At 42.1% G+C, this 19,599-nt stretch overlaps 1 protein-coding gene across 1 annotated transcript in view; it reads right to left on the bottom strand.

Moving 5' to 3' along the window:
• Window positions 1–19,599, bottom strand: part of LOC121615053 (receptor-type tyrosine-protein phosphatase N2-like) — a 192,405-nt gene that overhangs the window by 150,938 nt on the left and 21,868 nt on the right. The window contains exons 3-5 of the mRNA XM_041949215.1: window positions 9,632–9,745; window positions 2,626–2,740; window positions 1,546–1,684 (exon numbers count right to left, since the gene is read on the bottom strand). Coding sequence (XP_041805149.1) covers window positions 1,546–1,684; window positions 2,626–2,740; window positions 9,632–9,745 — 368 coding nt within the window. The remainder of the gene's footprint in view (window positions 1–1,545; window positions 1,685–2,625; window positions 2,741–9,631; window positions 9,746–19,599) is intronic.

Consider the following 19,599-nt stretch of genomic DNA (forward strand, 5'->3'; position numbering starts at 1 on the left):
GGGGAGATTCGCTTTTTTACTGTCTAAAATCTTGCAAAACAAATTTATTAGCAAACGCATTTACTGCAGAGCTCAAACAGTCAGCCGGCAACAGAAAGGTTTATCAAGGTGAGAGGTATCACTGGCAGTATGGAGCAAAAACTTCACTGCATCCCATGATACAGCCTGTACGAAATCTTTCTGTCATGGTAGCACCATATCATGTGATACTGCAAAACTTCTGTAAACTGAATGAATCATTGGTAGAACCAGAGATACTGAAGGAAAAGCTACTTTAGCTTATAGCAAACTCTCCACCTGTTTTAACATCTCACAGTATATGTTGTTATATCACACAACCCAAACTGAAAGTATAAACATTTTTTTTATTTCTACAGTCCTCCAGTCATGTGCATTCAGCAAGCTTGTTAGCTTTGTAGCCGAGTTCAAGTAGCTTTAAAGGATAACTTTCGTTTTTTACAACCTGGACCTTATTTGTAGCATTAAATACGCCCATTTACTCACCCAGACAACTTTGGTGGCATTTGGAGTCGTTTTGAAGAAATTAGCCCCAGAGGAGCGGCGCGTATATCCGTATAATGCGAGTACTCGGGGCATCCATGCGCAGCCTCTATATAACTCATAATCTGCGGCGAAACTCGTTCATATTCCAATATTTTGTTATGATATGCTGGTGCTATTCCCCTCTGAGCCCGTGGTGGCATGTTATCAACACCCGGTGTCTCTAGACAACTACCTCTGACGTGGATGATGTCATTACCGAATGCCGCGCGCTGCGAGCAGCCAGCCACAACGCGGCTGACTCTGCGGCGGTCAGCTACGAAAACGCAATAACGATCCATAGCTGTGCCAAACTACAGCTAAACTAGCCGACCGCCGGCAGATTATGCGTTATATAGAGGCTGCGCATGGATGCCCCGAGTACTCGCATTATACGGATATACGCGCCGCTCCTCTGGGGCTAATTTCTTCAGAACGACTCCAAATGCCACCAAAGTTGTCTGGGTGAGTAAATGGTCGTATTTAATGCTACAAATAAGGTCCAGGTTGTAAAAAAACGAAAGTTATCCTTTAAGTCCTATATTTTATTTTTACACTCAGAACTAAAGCTGGTTTATTGGACCAGAGAGAGCGAGAGAGTTGGATTTTAGCATTAAAGCATTTCATAAGCCATTAAAATTGGTCCTTGTAATTATTTTGTTTGGTACTTTTAAGTATGAAATATGTATTTCTGTGTAAAAAAAATAATGCATTGAATAATTTTGAACCAAAAAAAACATGGTTGTACTGAAAAAAACTTTTGGTGTTAAAGTTTTCCACCTGAGGTGCTCTTTAACACGGTACTGAAGAAAATATTAAATAACTGCCAGTAAAAAATAGTGGAACAGATTAAAAGACTGGTTGGACTTAATCAACAATAATATTCAAATATGTGTAAAAGTATCAATACCTCGTGATGAAAGTTTGAAAACTCAGAAAAGACCTGAAACACACAAACCCACAGAGGCCCGGAAGAGGCTAATGGAGCACGCAGGAAACTCTCACCTTGCCCAGTTTGCTGGAGGCGGACGATGTCTTGGGAAGGAGGCCGACACGTTGGAGGTATGTCTGCAGATTTCTGCTGAGCTCCACCTCAACTGGCTTCACCCGCTGGTCTACTGGGTCCATCGCTTCAGCTGCCGGCCTGTGGGGGAGAAAGAGAGGGAAGAGGATGGAGAGAGGAAGGAAAGTGCACATCGCTGTATCACTGAACACGTCAGTATTTCAGAGCCAAGTACAGCCATACAGCATAATTCCTCCTCACCAAGTCATTAGCTTCTTTGTAAAATGATCTAATCGTTAAAATATTATTTTACAAATTCACGTAAATCATCATTTATGCATCTCTTGGCTTCAACATATCTTTGGATTTAACATATCAGCACCCATTTATTGTCAGTTAATCTCCTGCTTCATCCCACGACATCAGCTACACAAGTGTCATTTGCTAACTGATTGAATGTTCAGTCCACAGTTCAGCCTCGCTTATCTTAAATGAATAAATAAATTACGTCTTAGATCCGACTGACCGTCTAGTTCTCGTCGAGTAACCAAATAAAACCAGTTCGAAAACATTCGTCTTCTGGGTGAATTCAACATTCACAAGGACGTTTTGGGAAAACTGAGCAAAGAGCGTAACCGCTTCCAGTAGCGTTGTGTAATCTCAGCACAGTACAGACCTGCAGCAGTCGGGCTCAGGACGGCTTCCTGTTTATTCCAACAGGTCACTGAGCTCTCGAAAAACCTTCAGTCCTGTCTCATTGCTGACCTCACCACACTGTTGTCAAGCCACACATTACGAGCCATGCTTCCCTCTTTTTTCTGGTCAGCAGGTGTCACTGATTGCTGTTACCATGGAAATGTGGTTCTTAGCTCTGAGTCAGGCTGGGGGTAGGCCTGACTCAGAGTAACTTTTTAGGTTAAAATAAGTCAGTCTTTACTAACTTCCACTGACCCACCACTTCAGCACCTCTTGGCACAGCATGAGCGAAACGCCTTGAAACAGTTTTTGGACCGTGGAGGGACAGCTGGACATTTCGACGGATCACAGCAGTACACAGAGCGACTGACTGGCTAACAACTGACCTGCCGTCTGTGTTGTAGACAGATCCGTCCTGCTGTGGTCTGTAGGGAATCCTCCTCAATTTGGATAACTCCTGGGACAGAACCTGTTGAGCTGTGTCATCTTCCCAGGTCAAACCTGCAGACGGAAACACGGAGAACCTTTAGAACTACACCAGGACGTTAATGAACTCTATTATTTCTTTTTGGATGCAGGTCTACACCTGAAAAGAACAACCTCTGAATTGAACTGTGAGTAACAGTGCAATGGGATACGCACAAAGTGAGCTTTATGAATGAAGAAGAGTCCAGATGAAATGAAGTATGTTCTAGAAAGAAGGGCGAGAAATCGCTGAGCATGCAGTTTTTTTCCTGAACTCATTAGGTCACTCGTTAGTAGAGGAGCCATGGCGACAGCAGGGTGTCCTTGGAGACTGTGGTGAGCTGCTGCCTGTTTCAGTGACTAAGCAGAAGTATTTCTCCTCTGCTCCTCCTGCCACACTTCAGTAGTACGATGAGCTAATTGGAAATTCATTGTACAAGCGCTTACCTGAACCATTAACCAGTTCACAATGAGCGCTCTCAGATATCTGCATCATCAATATGACAGAGACGGGAGAGTAAGGGGGTCACAAGCTTACAACCAAGGTTACAACCGGCCATGTTTTGCCAGATTTAAAAAGTCAAATTTTGCATGCTAGCATGCTCAAAATGATGTAGCATGTTGACGTTTAGCAGATATGTTGATTACCATGTTCACTATGTTGAAGTGATGGTGAAGCTAGAGGTGATGTCAGGGAATCAGTCAGTATCTTCTGGGGACCACGGCTGCCTGCTCATGGAAAGCCATTTAACAGTTGATGAGACATTTTAATCTGGACCAAAGTGATGGACTGATCAAGAGGCAAACATCGTTGTCCCAACATTGTCGTGCTGATAGTTTCAACTCTGACGCCCCCCAGTGGCAGCGCAAAAACACACAGGGACAGCGACATGAATGGGCTTGAAGCAACAGACAGACTGCACCAATTTTTGGAGAAAGTTGAACCAAAATGTCTAAAAACAGTCTCTTTTTAAATACATTTAGTTTGTTTGTGACCTCAACAACCTGACATACTAACACAAAAACACAGAGTTTAGAAAAAGGCCTAAAAAGATTTGCTTTGTAAGAATGAAACAAGGTTGAGAAGCTCAGTGGAATCCGATAGCACATGTATTAACACCAGAACAGTAAATCATGTGATTAAGTTATGAGACGTGTTCAATTATAAGCACAATATAAACATAGATAAAATGCAATACAAACTATATGAAATATGAACTACATAAATTGTAATACAAGACAAGACGTAGTAATATATAATATAAATTAAGTATGTAGTATTATGTAGTATGTAATATAACATAAATATGAGTAGTACTAAGTGTAGTATAACATGTAATATATAATATAAATTAAATATGGAGTATTATGTAGCATGTAATATAAAGTAAATATGAGTAGTACTAAGTGTAGTATAATATGTAATATATAACTATGATGTATCTATGTTAACTGCATGAATGTATTTTCTTATGTTTTTTATTTAAAATGCATTCAGTAACTTATTTGATATGAAAACAGTCTTTTCAACTTCCTTTTTAAAAAAATCTCACTTATGTGAATAATATGTTATATAATTTTGGTTCTGTGCTGCATCAATCACAGTTCATGCAGAAACTACTGATACAGTTAAATGGATAATACTTGATGAATGCTCCATTTGATAATTCATATGCGACGTTCCACTGGTTGAGTTTGTGCATCACTTGTCCTTGTTTGATATCATTTATTATATGACTGATTCTGTATCAGTGACTAAGCAAAAACTATTTGCCTTCTCTGTTGAAATAAGTGCACAAGAGGAGTAACGTTTGTATTACTGAGTTGTCAAACTGTCTCAGTGCCAACGTCAGCCAGACATTCCTGTGCAGTTGCTGGATTTGGGCAGGCGAAGGTTATCAGCACCAGCGACGAAGCAAAAAAGTCTCTTCTGCATTTCAGCAAGTGTACAAAAGGACAAGTTTGATGAGCTGCTCGGGCATTCACGTCTGTTTCTTATGCTTAACATGCATCCAAACACAGCTTTTTTGGCAAACGAACAGAGGAGCAGGCGCCAACACCAGATGGGGTAGCGGAACGAAATGTTACCGGAAATATGGCCGCGCCGCACAAAGCGCAACGTGAACCGAGACATTTGGCAGATGAACGATGGCGTTCCTGAAAGATTCGAGTAATACAGACTGCAGCTCCAGATGTGATGCCACAAGATGTGGGCGCAACACAGAGGACGCGCACTTAAAACGAGAACGAGAGCATCGCTGCCGTCAGCTGTGAGCGCTGTGTCTCAAGTTTTCATGAGGAAATGACGTTCCACAGTCTGAGCTGAGGAAAGAGATGAATCGAAAGAGGAGTGAGGACTTTAGTTCTATCGACAGGAATTCATTTGTTATACTACACAACACATAATATGAGCTGCTGTGGAGGTACTGCATAGAGAGTGTTTGGCAATTAGACCCATGACAGCAGAAAATGACGGTTAGTTGAAACAGTTCATGGAGAAATCAGAATGGTTGAAGTGAATACACAGACGTCATACTGAGTTATAGAGAGAATATGCAAATGACATAAAGAGCTGCAGCTGCACCAGAAGCTTTAAAACCAATTTAAAAGTAATATAAGTGACATACGTAGGCGGCCTGTCCTGTATGTTTAGTGTTACGTGGATGTCTTTAGTTTTGTAACATGCATATGTGTCTGCATAAATGGTTTGGGAAGGGTTTAGAGTCAAACCATGACGATGGAATGGAACATGAAACTTAACTGCCGACAAAAGGAGAAAAAAAGTCTCTTAAGGTGCGTTCAGACTGAGTGCAAAATGAATTTCAGAAGTGGCGACTTGCATGTAAAAGCAATGCAAAAGCATGAGGGAAATGTTTCGTTTTGAAACATGGTCAGTCAAAGTCTACGCTGTCACATAAACTGAGACGCCTCCACAAGCCAATGTCAACTGTGAACTCTCTTTTTGGTCTCCACCAGCTCCTGAGGGAAATATCTGGCTCTTTAGGTGCTAACTGCTCCACTATGCTCACCAGCTAGTTGACAGACTGCACCCTGAAAACAGCCGTGGCCGTAAACACGCTCTCAGAGTGGTGAGAGTGAACCAACACAGCGAAGCTGTTGACTGGACAGCTGGTTCAGATCCGCCTGCAGACTTTTGTCCCATCATCTCTATCTGGTTTGTGTCTTTTCACCTAACTCTTGTCTCATCAACCTCCGGGGCACAAAGTCACCATCAGTCTTCTTTAGTGTTGGGGTTTGACAGCTTTTCCTTCAGTCCTCCTGAACGATCCACCGCCACTGCAAACTCTCATTACATTAGCCCATTTTCAAACAACCGAATCTACACGTCTGCCTTGATGAGCGGTGAGTCTAATTAAATCAGCTCTACTCGTTACAGAACATTTCAGCACCCGGGCACCTTCTTTGGACCCCTGCAAAATGAATTACGACCCCAACTGCCACGAATCAGGCACAAGCCTCCCTTTAACAGCTGCACAGCGTGTCAGGCCAGCTTTGGCCATCAAAGAGCCATAAAACTGAGCTTTTAATGGCAGCCACGGTGGCTGAGAAAACGGGCGTTAGCGGCGGGTGAACAGACGGCATCTGACACGACAGGTTAATAAACGTTGGAGCCCCTGCCAGGATATTCAGAGTGACTCTACGCTTCCCACAGACTAAAGCGACCACAGTAATGTGGGCAGGAGGCTGCCGGCCAGTCGAGGTGAAGGCAAAGTGCACTTTGAGTGAGATGCTTCTACATCTGAATAGCTGACGAAATGAGACTCTGGTGCAAATGGAAGCTCGCTTCGCATTTTCTTTTTCAGATACACTAATTTTCTGTTCTACCTTTCCCACATTTTGACTAAATTATACAACCACCAACGGCCATATTCAGAGTCACAGTAATTATAGCCATGGGCAAAAACATAAGAGGTGCAGATTTCACCAGTTTAGTGCTTGATTTATCAATTTATGCAAATCTAATTTCCAAATCCCGAAGCGCAGCCACACTCACTGCCGTTTGCAAGACGAGAGAGCAGATTAAGGCTTCTGGCAAGTAAAACGTCGCGGCGAGTTTTCTCCAGACACCTTAACATAAAATAAGTTGTTTGTCGGAGCCCTTTGAAACTGCCCCTTACAATATGACCAATCAAAAAATAACGCACACAAGCAGCTGAAGCAAACCTCCAGGGTCAGGGTTAGGGTTAATCCTTCGCTCTGTTAAATCAAAAATTGTCATGTGTGATCGATGAGGTTGCATTTTTTGGCGTAGGCCTTCTTGATTTTGATTGTTGCCAAGGAAGAATTAAAAAAGATCTGCTGCATCAATACTTTTTTTTTAACTGTCCATCATGAGTTTGACAATTTAACTTTAACCCAGAGCCAAACGAAGATCAGCTCTCTGTGAGAACTGACCCAAAACCAGCCACAACCGGGAAAGGGTCAAAGATCATCGACCAGTAGCCACATTTGTTAAGTTACTCAAATTTGTTCAGTTATTCAGATGCTACTTTTCAATGTTTTTAGCACACACAAAATACCAAAAAAGTGGTGGATTTCTCCAAACCTGGACAACTACAGCCCAAACTATCTGCATGGCTTTCGGTGAACTCACGCTTATAAATTTGTGGTAAATCAATCACTGTTGCAGATGAGCCGAACAGACTGTAGATGATAACCAAAATACAACAGATTGCTGCTTTAAAGTCCCTCAAAGGTGGAACAGGGAGGTCAAGTAGGGTTTCTGTGCTGTGTGGGAACTGAAGAGGAGCATCGTCGCTGTGGGCTAATAGCAGCTCTGACCTTGGCTTTTTAAATGGCTTTACATCTGCAGGGCCTTTACTTTGCTGTGAGAGTGGGAGGAGGGTCCGGTGTGTTTGTTAGTATGTGCGTTTGCGTGGGCGGACGGAGGAGGGCGAACACAAACGCAGCAGCAGCTGTCTGAAAAATGCTACTACGCTACTAGAGAGACAGCCAACAGATATGTTAGAGGATATTTGCAGTTTATTACAACTTTTGATTTGTGGGGTTTTCTTGTAGTTGTGGCCATTATTGCTATGAATAATGATGGCACTGTGCACCAAGATTACGGCTAAGATCTGGGAACAGATCTAAAAATAAGTCTGACACGGCAAGAAAGGCGGAGGTGACGGTGGCTCATGAGATGTGATAGCATAGCAGATACATGGTGTAGATCGACCACCATAAAGCTGCCATGTGTCATGTGAGAGGAGCAGAGGACTCCACGGCCTGAACAAGCAAGGTGGCTTCACTTAGACTTGATTTAGACTTTACTGTCCCAGAGGAGCGGTTGTTTTCACAGTTCAATACAGAAATACACTCATACAGACACAGCAGCATATGGATGAAGACAATACACTCTGTAAAGTCTCCATAAATGCATTCATACGTGTTGATCAGTGTCATTTGCTCTTATGAGTGCTGGGCGTGTGATGGCTCTGTGGTCCACGTCTGTGGGAAGGCAGATGTCTTTACAGGCAGCATGCGTGATGCTGGTAAGTCTGTGTTCGTTGGAGATGGTGAAGATGCAGAGGCAACAGCAGTGTTACCCCCACGTACAATCACCTGGTTGTTTGTGTTTCTCGCCTTGTCTTTGTTTGCTTTAGTACTGCCAGACAGCATTTTGGGAAATACACTTTTTTTTGCTTTCTTGCCAACAGTTACATGAGAAGATCAATACATCTCTCATATCTGTATGTCAATTTAAACCTGCAGCCATGAGATGGTTAGCTTAGCTTAGCATAGCATTAAGACTGCAAACAGGGGGTTCTCTCTATGTGTTCACATTGAAGAGAGTGGTATCGATCCTCTCATCTATCTCTCAGCAAGAAAGTGCAAACGCGCATTTCCCAAAATGTCAAACTATTGTTTTAACTGTCCACAGGCACCCCTCTCCAAAAAAGCACATGTGGACATGGGTGCCAAACATCAGTATCACTGGATGTCCATGTACTGGAAAGAAAGAAAGAAAGACATAAAGAAAGAGCTGATGAGAATATGTGCTTATGTGTGTATTTATAATAGAAAAAGATAAGGAGAGAGCAAACTGTGTTATCTTCTCAGAGGGCTGGCAGCGCCTGAAATGCAGATGCTTCAGTGTCTTTAGAGTTTTGTCCTCCCTAATGGCTTCTGCAGACAGCCGGGGCCAAACATCTCATTTGCATAATTCATTTCACTTCAGAGCGTCTGACAAATGCCTCCAAACTCATCGCCTCTCTGTGAAATCTGAATATTCTCCAGCTCTCCCGCAGAGTGCCGATTCGGCAAATTAAACCAGAGGAGCAGGTTTTTTCCTGTTTTGTTTTTTTTTTTTTTTCCCAGAGGAAGGACAGCCACCAAATCGGGCTCAAAAGAAAGATGGCGGAAAAAATGCAATGAAGTCCTCACAGAATAAATGTTGTACTTTTAGACATCGTTCCCTCTTCAGCGGATGCAGTCATGAAAAGCTCAACTCTAGAGAGAGCAACAGGCTTTTTTTTTTTCATCCTGTGTCGTCGAGGTCCTGTCGTCCAAAGCAAAGCTGCATGATGAAAGTGGGTGAAACGCTCACAGGTGCCCACCTGGCTGTTGCACAGATCTCTGCCTCCCTCTAGTGGTGCACAGCAGTAACAGCAGCTCATCACGCCAGAAAAAGTGTCAAGCAGCTACTGATCACGGTTCGACGTTCCAACACAAATTGTTAAAGGGGTTAATTTTGGGGTATATTTTTAAGATTCTGATGCCCAGACAGACACAAATGTCATGTTTGAACAAAATACATTTAATTTAATGGCTCTAACACAAAAGCTATACATCTAATTTTGTTAATTGGTTACATAATTAGTTGTAGCTAAAGCTTTTGATTCATCTTCACATGTGCCAATGAGAGCTGTGTGTGTGCGTGTGTGTGTGTGCGTGTGTTGGTACCTCTGTTTGAGAGCTTCTCCAGCAGCGTCCTGAAGCGCTGCACTACAGACGGGGAGACATCGTAGGTGTAAACCTCCTTCACCGGAACAGAGTGACACCTCCCAAACATTCCATCTGTCAACACACAAACACACTTTAAGCAGAGACTCGAAGTCGCTCACATATTTAGCGTTTGCGTCACTGAAAGCAAGAATCTGACTCAACTGACTCAAGCAGGAATCAGGAACAGCTCAGTGTATAAAAGACAACTGATGATGCGTTTAAATCATGATGTTACACTGACGAATATGGGAGCAGCTCTAATGAACAGTGGTTTGTATTAGCATGTGTATCTGTGCCTTTAGTTCCAGATTTCACATGTTGGGTGTTGATTATGGGCCTGTGCTGTGGATTTCCTCAGATTGTAACATGCTGGTACGTGGAACAAAAGCGTTTGAACAGCAAGTGAAGATTTTCATCTCCAATTACAGCAAAAGTACTCTTTTAACAATCAAACAACAGTATGCAAGGAGTGCTGCTGGGGTGTGGAACATGGTTTCATGCCGGCGCTCTTCAGTTTGAGGACCCTACTAGTTTAGAGTTGTAGAAGAAGTCTGAGACTCGAGGCACTCTTTCAACAATCTGCATGAATATTTCTCCAATGAAGTGAAGTAAAGGACATTTTCTGTCACATCACATCACTTCTTATGGGCCTGAGCAATGTGAAAAAACAAACATTTTAAAAATATCATAGAGAAATCTATTTTAAAATAAAAAATGACCTAATAGTCAACATAACAACAAAACAAAAGAAAAAAACAATGTGAAATTCATCCATTCTTTACAATTCGTTTGTATATAATGTCCACAGCCTCTACGGTTGATTTTATTTTGTATTTTTTTATTGTCTATTTTCACTTTTTTCTTCGGTTCCTTTTTTATTCTTGCTGTTGCAACAAGTAAACTTCCCCAGCGTGGGATTAAAAGTCTTATCTTAAGTCTAATCTTATTTTATCTTAATGACCAAAAGTGCAATATAATCAGTGTCACCCTGGATTTACCTGATTTAGTGCCTGCATTTCACTGAAAAGGTCTTTAAAAAGGCTGTAACACACAGGACATTTTCCAACTTCAGGCAGAATCACATCCAACTCGCCCCTCTGGACTCTTTTATCACCTTATTACTAAACGCACACCTCCTGACAGGGAGTGTGGCTTCTCAGTCCGTCACACTTCCTCCTAAAAAGCCACAGAGTGGGCAGCGTTAATGTGAGCTGCAGGAAAGGCCGGCGGGAGGCTGTCTCAGAAAATGAAGCCGTGGGCGGAGAAAGCGTCAACAAAGATGAGTCAAAGACCACATGTCTCACAACAGAGATATTTCAAGCAGTGCTCACTACTACCTGTTGTTCTTCCACCATATACGAATAAGTGAGCGTGTGGTGCAGCGACTCTTTTGTAAGTGAACTCTGACCTGGGTCAAACGTGACAGCTGATTTAAACTTACACATTACTGAGAGGTTTCATTTTTCTATAGTGTTTGTATCTCCACGCACAGCACAAGACCAATCATAACTGGCTCTTCAGGCGGATCAGAGTAAAGGAATAATAGATGTATGAATAGTGTTCCTCGCCCGACATTGCGAGAAACGCCTCAGTCAAACATTCACAGTAAAATCTTTGGTTGATTCCCTTTTCAGCAGCCTGAATGCACAAGTAATACGACCATACAATGAAATGTTGCATTGTCTAACTTCAGTTAGTTAATTTAAACACAATACTTGTGCTCAAACAGAGGATTCATTCTCAGTGAAGAACCTTGGAGCCCTAATCTGCCTCTATACATGCCAAAGAGCAGTGATTCCTAACACGTCTCTGGGGGTCATCAGGTGGATACCTCCCTTCAACGGTGTTTCGCCTACTTAGTCCCACGACACCTCCAGGAGGCTAGGCTAGTGAACTCCGGCGTCCCAGAGTCACCCCCCCTAGTGCCAGTTCACACTGCTCCTACACAATCCAAACAGCACTGCCACGTTCAACTGACCCAGGCCTGTTTAGGAGATGGTATTGGCCAGTACTGATGCTACCATTTAGCTAATGCTAATGCTAACCGCTAACTTCTAAGAAGAACAGAAGAAGACAATACAGTACCAATGCTACCATTTAGCTAATGCTAACCGCTAAGAAGTATTTATTATTTTATTCATTGTTTTATTGTTATTTATTTTATTGTTTTACTGTATTTTATTTCTTTCATCCTGTTTTATTTTTTTCTGTACAGCACTTTGATCCGCCGTGGTTGTTTTTTAAAGTGCTTTACAAATAAAGTTGGATTGGATTGGATAGGAAGAAGAACAGAAGAAGACAATACAGTACCAATGCTACCATCATATTTTATGGTTGGTTCACTTTGTTTTCATGCACCTTCTGTCTTTTCTCCCTTCTGTAAAGCGCTTTGTTTCTACTCTCTTGATAAGTTCTTTATAAATAAAGTTCAGCACAAGCTAATTGAGTAAAACCTGCTGTATACTCGGGCGGCCAGACCTTTACACAACCTCTTTCTTGTGGAGGGAACATCCACCTAAAAATAGGATTCACATCACATCTGCCCGCGGCCTTGGACAGCCCGATCAATACCTGGAGTTGTTTTAGTGATAGTGGCAGCAGGTATTGATCTACAGTAGCAGTGGAGAGAATGAAACTCTGAGCTCTTTGATTGATGTGTAAAGCTGACAAATCGACACCAGATCCTGAAAACATGCTGCAAAACATACAAGGCAAAACCTTCTTTTTATAGACATCGTCCCTGCAGATGTGGCGATTTTGAGAGAGCAAACGGTGTCTGTGATAATTCAGCTTCCTCTTTAAAGGTGATGTCACATCAATCATTTTTTTTTTGCATGTACATTTTGACTGGATGCATATACCATAAACAATGGAATAGCTATACAAGCAACATTACACAAACTCCCCTCAGCTCAGTGGAAACACTGCCCGTCTCCATTCAACCACTTTACTCAAAAGGCTAATTATACCTCAGGAATAATGAAACATTTTTGTGACGGCTTGTGATCGGAAGGTCGCCGGTTTGATTCCCCCACAGGACTGGTGGAGTATCCCCTCCCCCTCCATTAGCCGGCTGATTTGCCCTTGAGCAAGGCACTTAACCCCCCTAAATGCTCCCCGGGCGCCTGATGCCTGTGTGTTTCACTGCATGTTGCATGTTGCATGTGTGTTTCAAAACAGTGATGGGTGAAATGCAGAGAAGAATTTCCCAGATTGGGATCAATAAAGTAAATAAAATTTAAATAAAAAAAAATTAATACATCCAACAGAGCTAACAGCTAACAGAGTTTAGAAAAATAACAGCTAACAGAGATGCTCCAGCCAACAGAGCAAACAAAAATAACAGAGCTAGCAGCTAACAGAGACAATACAGCCAACAGAGCTAATAAAAATAACAGAGCTAACAGAGACCATAGAGCCAACAGAGCTAACAGCTAACAGAGCTAACAGCTAACATAGCTTGTAAAAATAACAGAGCTAACAGCTAATGAAGCTAAACACACAGCAGCACTTTGAATGCTAATACTTTGAACTAATAGCCGTTGCTAGGTGATAATAAAGAAGAAAAAGAAACAACATTTTCATTTTGGGGCAGTTTCCATTCACATCAGGACTTTTCGGAACAGTGGTGGAAAAAGTTAGCCTGCAGCCCGGCTGTGTGCGTGTGCACATTTGTGCTGTTTCTGCATTCAAGTTTGGTGCTTTTGCATGTGGTTTTATGTTTCTTGCGCATGCCTCCCACTGCACATCTGCATGCCATGTATGAATGTGTGTGTGCATGTATGTGGGAGAGTGTGCATGTTGCGTAACGCCACTTCTACATAGTAATTCAGGCCTCCTGCCTATAAATAGCCACTGCGTCACCGTGGGCGTCTCAATCAAACTGCAAGGCCCATTTAACCGGCAGCTAAGGATGACCAGCGGCTGGTCTGCACTGCTGTAATTACTCTCAAATGTTTCACTGAGTGCATATTCTCTTGTTTACCGATGAGACGGAAGAAAAAGATGTGCTGTGGGTGTACAACGAAAAGTGAGATAAGTGAGGATGACGGGGAAGAGACTTTGAGGAAACAGCTGGATTTTTGCAAATTATAAGACTGCAAATTAGATCTGGAGATTGAAGTTTTATACTTGCTTAAAGTTATTTTTTTTCCGATGATGCAGCTTTGCCATGATATTATGGAATATGTCATTGTGCAACAATTACAAGCCAGTTTGGAGAAACTAAGGCTGTTCCTCAACAGGACTTCTTGGATTTACACCTCGTGTTGCACCCTACTGAAGTGCCACCGAGCAAGAACTTGAATCTAACGACCATGATCCAAATCTGGAGGATCAGGTCAGTGCAGTCCTTATATTCCACTTGGCAAAAACGTCAAACCCTTTGCTGAAATGTGGAGTTTCTTGAGTAGTTGACAAAGGCTGGCTTCAAAATGTGATATGACAGACACTACCATAAACTCTAAAATCTCTCAACTCAATGTCGAATGTACACAATGATGACAAGTGCAAAAAAGAAAAACATGATCGTGGGGAAACTACTGCACTACAGGCCTTTTCTTCAGCTCTGATCTCATAAAACACCATTTCTGTGCCTCCCAGAAGGAACATCTTGAATTATCTCTCATAATTACACTCATGCATATCTAAGGCTTTATCCCAGTTCACTACCAGAGGGCCATAATTCAGAGCCAGACATGTCTTCATGTGATTTATAGTCCAGATTAGGGCAGAATGAGGATTCACAGGACCATTCTCAGAAGCGCAGAGTGTATTAAGATGGGGGAGATGGACCGGCAACGCTGACCAGATGTTGCTCTCAGCTGCATTGTAAATATAGCCGTCATTTCATGAAAACAGGAAAACAAACTTTTGTGGAACTACTTTTGCCCTTAATGTTTTGTTTTGTTTTTCACCTTTGAACTTTAATTGATGGACGCCTTTGGCAGCGGCAGATCCGAACTCACTTTGCTGTGGTACACTATTTTGTTCCCAGTGGTGGAAGAAATACTCTGATCTTTTACTTAAGTTAAAACAATAATAATACAGTGTAGAAATACTCTGTTACATTATATACAAAACACAATTCCTCTGTTTCTACTTCTAACCCCTAACTCTAATATTTAAAAAGAGATATTTCCGTTTCATTTCAGTCACAGAATTCAGGTGTGAATCGATAAGCCAGTTAATTTAAATGCTGTGATGGGCTGCAGCATCTGTTGCATCATTATGGAAGATTCACAATATTTATTCTAAGTGATTTTCTTCCTCATTTCTGCTGCTCATATTCCCATGACAAGGTCAACAATTCATACTTTGAAGCAAAGACACGGACTACTCTAAACCACGACAAACCAACACCTTGAAAAAGACTTTTTTCTGTGTTCTTTGCAGAAAAATGAGTTGCATGTGTCTTTCAGAGTTGTGTCAGACAGCAAGAAACATCAGTGATCCATCCTTCCAAAGCTACCCCGCCATTCCTTTAGCAAAATGCTGATCATCCTGGAAAATCAATATAGTTTACGCTAAAGTGTCATCATTAAAAATATGCTGGGAACACAAGGATAGTTGAAGGAAGGTCCCGGAAATAATTCATTTAAAGCTGAATTTCTCTGCGACACAGTGTGTTTTTCTGGACTGTACTGTCGACTGAAAGCAGCAAACTCCGTCCTGCCTAATGAACTGGATTAAGACGTCTTAATGGATCTGCTGCCTCTGGGGATCTGCACAAGTCCATCCCTCGCAGACTGCACTCCACAAGATCAATGACACCTGGCATCTATTGGCAGGGCCTGGGCTGCTTTGACTGGCTTGAAAGTGCAGAGTTTCCGTCATACCTGTCAAAAACTGGCTCTGGGTCTCATGGTTTTAATCTCTGTAGCAACGCTAACGTCTGATTAGCTGCACAGGCTGCTGCATATGCATGTAGTGTTTGTTGTGTGCGTCTGCTGGAAGTGAGTCAGTGGTACTGGGAGGGTAGGATGGGTGAGAGATTTTTGTAGCATAGTTCATTTTAAATCTAAAGATGCAGTCACACCTTTTAAGAAAGATGATGTTTCAGCACTCAGGCCTTCAAACGTCAGTTCCTCACCACAATCGTTGGTGTCTGTTCTGTGAAAGTGATGTCAAGCCAAGTATCTTTGCTTAATTCACAGAAATGTGGTTTTGAGGTAGCTTCAATACAAAAGAGGGAGAATAGAAACAGGGCTTTTCCTCAAAGGGCCCTCAAACCACAAGCTTCTCATCAATAACTCCAACCACACACGCCAATTAGTCTAATCCGGCAAATATGACGATGATGGTGGAGGCTGTGTGAGACCATTAAACAAATACACTCCAACTCCACTGAAGTGTTGAGAGTTCACCCTCCATCCTGACCACAGCGCTCATTACTGATGTGCTCCTTCAGTTTTTAATCTACACAGTTTGAACATGTTACCTCAGTGGACAGAGTCACTGAAGACTTACAAAAACTCTAAGGATTAATGTTTAATTGATTCAAAAGTAATTTTGTTTTGAAGCATTAAGAAACATAAACCACAGAGACATTCACTTACAACAGCAACATGCTGTCTCTGTATGCCCTTTTTCTTTATGTGTGGTTTGTACATTCATAAATTAGCCCAAAAATTGCATTTATGCTGTTAATTCAAGCCTTTTTCTTCTGTGAGGCGGCTGTGTTGAGTGTTGCATTAGAGACACTGAATTATTATTCCTTATTGTCAACAAATACCATGAAAATCAAGTAGTAGTAGTATTAGTAGTAGTAGTAGTTCCCAGTTCCCATCGGTTCCCACTGAAGATGTAAATCCGTAGTTTTATTTTTATTTTAGTTTTAACGGTGCATTGCTGGGGACTATTTTCAGCAGCTGACGGTGCTCTAGTGGGTGTTTGTGGCAGCAGGACGGTGTGTGTGGGACTGAGTCAAAACAAACGACAGTGTGTGTGTTCATGGAAATGAAGGAGGGCTGTAGTGGCATGTCGACTGCGCCATGCTCGGGAGACAACATGCAACAGGGCGCAGATGGGTAATGGGCCAGCTTAGCCCTGCTCCTCTCGCGCCTGTTGCCATGGCGATTTCCATCGAGTGCTTTCTGTCCCTCGCAGCTAATCAAGGGGAAGCAGTGTAGGGGGCTGAAACAGAGCACCCTCCTTTGTCCCTCTATGTGTGCGTCTGCGTGTGTTTTGCCAGGGATCGACATGTGAATCCACCCGCTTGGTTTGTGCACAACACTCGGGCTGCGTTCAGGAGAGCCGAACAGTAAAGGCTGTTAGCGGGCATGTCAGCAAAGCATTCTGACAAATTGAAAATGACGTTTTTGATAAGAATGCACCTCACTTGACATTTACTTGGTCAGTTTTTAAGATTCAGTGTTGTGTTGGAGTGCATCTGCTGGCGTTAAAGGTGCAATCGCTAATATTTTACGGCCTCTTTGCACAAAATGACGATGATAATTTATGAGGGGTTAGTTGTCAGCTGCTGAGATTTCAAGCAGGCAGAGCTGAACTGACTTTGCTCTAATTTTCTCTATCATTGGCTCGATGATCATCAGCGCGCTCCAAATTTCCAAAACCCAAGTCAATACTGCAGCACTCAGAAGCTGAACGGAGGATTCTTTTTCAGTACTAGTGAAATGTTGGCAAACACGTCTTTTGGACATGTTATGACTTTGGGATGTGGCGAACATCAACTTCACAAGATAATGTTTTTTGGAGATGCAGCATATTAAACGTTATCTGGCCACATTACAGCTTGCACAAAACATTGGGGGTTTTGTGGAGGAAGTTGTAGTTCCCACAGCAGCCACTAGATGTTATCAAAGAGCCACATTTAACTGATAGTATTTCCATTTCTAGCAAGGATATCAAATTAAAAAAATATTGCTTTTCTTCCACATTTGTACACTTTAACAGTGCTACCTCTCTTTACAAATGACCATATCACAATAACATATTGAAACCCCCCAAAGTTTGGCCTGTAGGACACTAGCACTGTGTACAACTCACACTCATAAGACTATTAGTGCATTGTACTATAACAAGCTATGTGTATATCAACATAATAAATATATCAGCATGAAATACGGTCTATTTAATATCGAGGCAGGACGCATGGCCGAGCTTCAACTCAAACCTTAGTGATTTGAAACAATTCCTCAAAATCCAATGACAAAAAACATTGTTTGTCTTACAGAGGCGTTTTCTGATCTGACACCGGCTTGATCATTCTGTGCCGTCTGTGCCGAATCGTCAGAAATCACTGCTGGAAAATAAAATTGTTTGTTGATGTCAAAACGCTATGATCAAAGAAACACTGTAGTTTGAATTAGAATGACTACCAAGCTTTGTCGTCATGGTTACATTAATAAACATTTGGTAATGGTTCAGGAACAACTGTGCAACAACGTTGACGTTGTCGCTCTGAATATTGACTTCCTCCCTTGCTCTCATAATTAGTGCTATGGACACTAGAGGGCTTTGTGAGCTTTGTGAGTTCGACAGGTTGTTTTGGGGCATTTAAACGACGGATGCTAAAAATCATTTATTTGTTTTCAGGCAGACCTCCTCAATCACATGCAGATTTTCAGAATCTATGTTACTCAGGAGGTTGAGTAGAAGTCTTCTTTAATCCTTTCTGTGAAGGGATCCTCCTGTTTTTTTAATTTAATGTAAAAATCAGGGGGCCATAATGTTTTATACACTATGTATAGCACAGCTCAAAATTCAGTTCAGTTCTGCTCTTGCTGAGTTAACTAATGCTAATTAAAGCATAACTGCAGGCTGTATTCTCTGCTGGAAATTAGTGTTTCCATGCTGAGCAAGCTTCTTCAAGATGAGCTCCATAACAGCTCTGACAGTACAGCCAAGGGACCCAATCAACACCTGGGAAACAGCAGCTCCAGGATAGAGCAGGAGACAGAAGACATATCCCAACTGGAATACCAGTAGCATGTTCACAAAGAAATATAATACATACATGATGCAAAACAATGATATTTCAGCCTTTTTTTTCGCTTTGCGACCCCTTAAATTGAAGCTATGACTTCATCTCCAGTTCGTTACATACAGCATGTCTACTGGTTGCAACCAGTTCAAGCAAAGAGGTTTTTTTTCAGTGCTTTATTTGGGGGGGGTGAAATACTGCAGTATTTCACAAGGAAAGCTCAGAGATTAGGCAAACAACCCAAGTTTAGTCTGCTTTTCTATCCTGTTAATCATCTTACAAAGTACACTCAAGATGTTGGTGAGATGGAGCAAAAGGAAATTACTCCTTTCCAGACTATGATTCAAGGACTGCAGCTCGTTTCTGATCTTTTTCCAATCACCAAACTGAACAGCAGCAACGACCAAAGTAAGCGGGACAAATTCAGCGTTTCAGAGCTTAGTGCATAAAACCTCCGGCAAGCAGTGAGGCAGAGTGTGATATGAACAAATACTCTAGACCCCAAAAGACTGTCGAAGCAAACAAAAGCAGAAAGCAAGACTGACTGAGCTTTCTCCGCACCGCTGGTCGTCTCCCTTCTGAAAATATTAGCGGAGCTCAGATAACCTCGGCGAGTTCCCGAAGCAGCACTGCTGAGCATACGCACAGCACAAATATGATCCATCACATGGCGCCGCAGATCACGACGTTGGGGGTAAACCTCTGATTAATCTATTGCAAGGCCGAACGATGGTCAGAAAACACTGAGGTGGTGCACTGAATGAGTCTGTGCTGAACCTGGTCTGTCTAAATTACAGGAACAGGAAGTGGGAAGTTCACTCACCTGCTGCTCATGTGTTGTATTTATTCACATATCAGTTTGTTGACCTCTTAGTGGAACATGTATTTAAGTGGAACTACTTTTCTGACTTCTCATAATGTTTTGTTGTGAAACCTGCTTTAGGATCAGTGACGCATACAGAAATAAATTATTCAGGAAAAT

The sequence above is a fragment of the Chelmon rostratus genome, chromosome 12 (assembly GCF_017976325.1).
Source record: "Chelmon rostratus isolate fCheRos1 chromosome 12, fCheRos1.pri, whole genome shotgun sequence".
NCBI classification, from domain to species: Eukaryota; Metazoa; Chordata; class Actinopteri; order Chaetodontiformes; family Chaetodontidae; genus Chelmon; species Chelmon rostratus.